Source organism: Glossina fuscipes, unplaced genomic scaffold, assembly GCF_014805625.2.
Source record: "Glossina fuscipes isolate IAEA_lab_2018 unplaced genomic scaffold, Yale_Gfus_2 112, whole genome shotgun sequence".
Lineage (NCBI taxonomy): Eukaryota > Metazoa > Arthropoda > Insecta > Diptera > Glossinidae > Glossina > Glossina fuscipes.
The window spans coordinates 3,706,482-3,710,928 of record NW_023998455.1 but is presented as its reverse complement, the minus strand read 5'-3'; the positions used below and the strand labels follow the sequence as shown (position 1 = coordinate 3,710,928).

The window sequence follows — 4,447 nt, the reverse complement described above, 5'->3', positions numbered from 1 at the left end:
TGAAAAAAATCGTGTGGAATCTTATGTAATTCTTCATGAAATGCTTTTTTTTTTTCTTTTTCGTTTTGCTTTAGTGGAAACGTAAATTATTCCTTTGATAAACTCGTCACAATCTTAAAGAAAGTTTCCCGGTTGTGGAATTTTAATCACAAACTCTCATACACAATTTCCTCATTAGTTTTGGGAATATTTAAAGGAATAAATACATATATATGTACATATATGTATATATATTTTTTTTTTTTTTTTTTTTCTCTTAAGAAAATCAGACTTTATTATTAATTATTTATCTAACAATTTACCTTTGGTTTCCTTAAGAAATATTAATACATATAAAAAGCCGACCACGCAAATCGCAGTGCAGCCAAACATTAAATTATCTAAACCATATTTTTCCATTAATTCCGGAAAAAGTTTTAGTGCGACAAAAACCATACAACTTAATGCAGCCATAGAGAAAGACGTACCAGCTGAACGAACCTAAAGATGTTAATAAAGAAATTCGTTCTATCATATATAATCAAAAAAATCATTTAATTTTTATACCTTAATCGGTAATGTTTCCACTATAACTGTAAATACTTGAGCCAGTAGACCAATACTTGTTGAAAATATAACGAATGTCATAATCACCAAAGGCAGCCAATTGTATTGCAATTTAATTTCCGAACTGGCAAACTTGACGTAAATACCAAAACTGGTATAACTCAATGCTGTGCCACCAGCTGAGGCCAGCAATAACACTTTACGGCCTACTCGATCAACAACAATCATCGAAAAACATGTGCCAAATATCTGCACTACACCCATTATTATGGTACACGTGTTCGGATCAATATCGGTACCGGTATGAGCGAAAATATCCGAAAGATAATTTACAATAGCAAAACTTCCGGATAATTGATTCAACGACACCAGCATAATTGCCGTAAAGAAGGCTCTTAAAGCCTCCTTGTTAACTGAGGAAAGAAAATATTGTTTTTTACATTACACATTAACTTGGTGGGTTACGAGCCACCATTAAATACCCTACACTATTTCGCTTAGTACAGTTATTCATAAGACGACTTTTGAAAATTAGGCTTTATTTGGGAAGTGTTCAAAAAGAAGTTCGGTCCAAATCATTCCCGATAGCCTTGGTCTTCTCAAAAACTGCGACTGATCGGTTGAGCAAAGAAAAATTAGGCAGACAGACGGACGGACGGACAAACAGACAAGGTTATAAATTCAGTTGGTAATGTCTCGAGTCATCTTGGTGAATGCAACCGCACAAACTAAATATATATTCTCGTACTACATACAAGTGGTGTAGGGTATAACTAAAAATAACTTACAAAAATCATCTACTTGAAGCTTTTCTGATTTTCCATTAGCCTTCAATATGTTATCCTTTAGTTCTTCAAAAGCTGTCCGCAACTCCGGCAATGAGTTCGCTTCTATTGTCTTCGGCATATTTCTGTAGAATTTAAAAGACTCTCTTGCATCGGATATTTTATGCTTTCTTAGCAAATGTTGCGGAGTCTCGGGAAATTGTGTGACCGCTATTAGATACAGCAATGGAAAGATTACGATGATGAAAGGATTTACATAATAATCCAAATAGGTTGACATTATGTAGCCAGCTAGAATACCAAAGCTTAACATAAGCATAGCCATTGACGATAAGGCACCACGTATGCTGTAAAAGTATAATCATAAAGTTTATCATCTCGTGATAAAAATGACGATCTTATAATTAAACCTTTATTTGTTTTAACGGCAAGTCATAAAATACTTTTTATAACAAACCATATTTTAAATCATTGTAAGCAAAGTTATCTCACACTACATTAAACAACGTCGTTTCGATATCTATTACTCTACAATGTAAGTAACATCTGTGCCTCGGTCGAATTCTCCTAAAGCAGCAAAACACGTAGAAAGTATGGTAAAAAAGAATAACAAACAAATGGGAGATTACGTTAAGGTGTCTTCAGCAAACAATGCATATCCAAATTGTCAATACCGAGTACATTAGTCTTTTTAGGTCGCGGCACAGATTGATCACAATATTGTCAATATTATTAACTTCGTAACAAATCCGTAGGAATGAATGAATCTACACATATATATTTATGATCTTAATCTAGCTATATAATCAATTCTATCTTAGACATATACTAAGAGGGCCATCCTAATGTAAATTGTTTGTTGTTATAAATTATGATTAAACAAAAGAAATCAAAAATTGCAGTTAGGGGATTATGATTAGGACTAATGATTAATGTCTCTCTACCAACCATTGTTCCGAATTGCGATTTAAATAAATTCTGCTACGTTGGCTACTAAATTTATAGAGCTCTTGATCAAAACTACTCGCCAACGAGATATATTTTACAATAATAAATTCATTTATTTTGGGTTTCTATGGCATTTCTTCAAAAGCATTTGGCAGAGATAAAACAATCCGTGTTTTGTTTGAAGGTTACAAAAATCGGCTGCGTACATAACGGTGCGTTCACCTACGCTCTTTACGATAAAAGCAGCTAATAATTAATTTAAGAAGAATGTTATTGCAGGTACGTTTAGTACCCTCAATGATCAATGGTATAATCGCTAAATTCAGGAGTTAAAGTCCTTTTTTGCAATGAGAATATTTTCTATACTTTGCGAACTTGTGGGCTGCAAGACTGCAAGGAAATGTGAAGGAATTACATTTTCATTCACCCATTTTCTTGTTAATAACTACAAATGTTAAAAACAACAAGTAAAACTGTTGTATTGGATCGTTAGTTATCCTCCATCGCTTCGTATAATGTATTTATTGATAGATCGGTTTTTCAAAATAAGACGTTATGCAGAGAGGCGACCGATTCAAAGCATTTAGATACCAAAATACCAAAAAGCGTTCCTGAATAGAGTACAGATCCATCCCAAGCCGGCCTGGATATTGTATACATCTTCTGCAATTTAATATGACCTTGTACAATATGTCGTACGCAGTAAACAATGGAGTTTTACACCATAACGCCCTAATCTCAAAAGTAAAATTGAAATAATAAAATGTTTGCCTATCTTTAGGCTTAACACTAAAAACAAAACTGTTGCCTGCTTCTAAGCGAGAAAAGAAAATCTATATCTCTCTTGTTTATAATGCAACCCTGTATACAAACCAAGCTTCATTTATTACTGCGCTTACCTCGGATCGGCAATTTCACTTATAAAGATCGGTACAACAACATAATTTCCGCCACCAGTTATCCCAATCAAGAAACGAGCTACGTACAAGTAAACGTGAGTTTTAGCAAAGTATATTAAAAACCAAGCGCACTGTAAAGAATTGTTAAAAAAAGGTTTTTCAAAATAATTTTAATAATAAAATTTAAAAAAAAAAAAAAAAAAAAAATGCATTTTTATTAAACGTACAATGACTGGTAATGCTAACATATACATGCACCATTTTCTACCAATACGATCAAGTAAAACTCCAAACATAATATTACCCAACAAAGATCCCAAACCGAACAACGAACCAATCCACGAAATCTCTGTCACAGTTAAAGTGAAGTCCGGTGACGTATGATCGTTCTGAAGATGGAAGAGTGTGGGCGATAGCCAACCGGTGGATATGCCATGAGTAAATGTAATCAATTGTACTAAGTGATGAGAGCGGATTGTAAAACAAATACTTATATATATATATATATATTTATAATATAAATCCAAATTCAAATACAAATAAATATTATTATTAAACAGACGATTTAATTAGTAATATTCTTGTTTCACTTTTACCCGTTAATGCCGCAAATAGTTGGTAACGATAATTAATATTTAATATAGATAAAGATTTTCTTGACATTAAATCCTTCGCGACAACAACCATTTTTTTTATACATATATTTCAACTATTATAAGATTTAACTTTAATCTAATTTCATTTTCTTTAAACTAACACTTGGCTGCGTTTACTTTGGCAATGAATTACATTTCACTTTACAAACTTGAAGAAACTTGACAGTGAATATGACTATCAGGTTGTAAGTGCTATTAAAACGCTTACTGGCTAGCAAATCCGTGCGCCTAAATGGTCTCTATTACGGGTGCGAGAACGAGAGTGCGAACAAGGGAGAGTAAGATAAGATAAACGAAAGATAAAGCAACTATTTCAAACATTATTATATACTATTCTTTATATACTACATCATAGTATATACCTAAGAGAAAACTCATTGATGCCTTATGCCTTAAATCTTATCTTAAATACTTTATTCATTTCGCGAATTGATGAATTGAATGCTGGATCTGATTAAGCAAGAATTAAGGGCAATTTATACACCTCTCCGGCAAATTGGAATATCATACCTTAGACCATACCGTCTGACAAGTCTATCTCACACAGCTCTCTACAATAATATTAATAATAATAACATCAACACTTTTCCTTATCTTTTCTCAAATCAAAATT

The 4,447-nt window shown here is 32.6% G+C and overlaps 1 protein-coding gene across 1 annotated transcript; it reads right to left on the bottom strand.

The window, feature by feature from the left end:
* Window positions 1-282: 282 nt before the first annotated feature.
* On the bottom strand, window positions 283-4,002 carry LOC119639377 (facilitated trehalose transporter Tret1-like). The gene is made up of 6 exons (XM_038036707.1): window positions 3,775-4,002; window positions 3,406-3,635; window positions 3,179-3,309; window positions 1,335-1,678; window positions 547-959; window positions 283-480 (listed from the first exon to the last, which is right to left on the bottom strand). The coding sequence occupies exons 1-6, from the start codon at window positions 3,863-3,865 to the stop codon at window positions 283-285; spliced, it is 1,407 nt and encodes a 468-aa protein (XP_037892635.1). The 5' UTR covers window positions 3,866-4,002.
* Window positions 4,003-4,447: the final 445 nt, after the last annotated feature.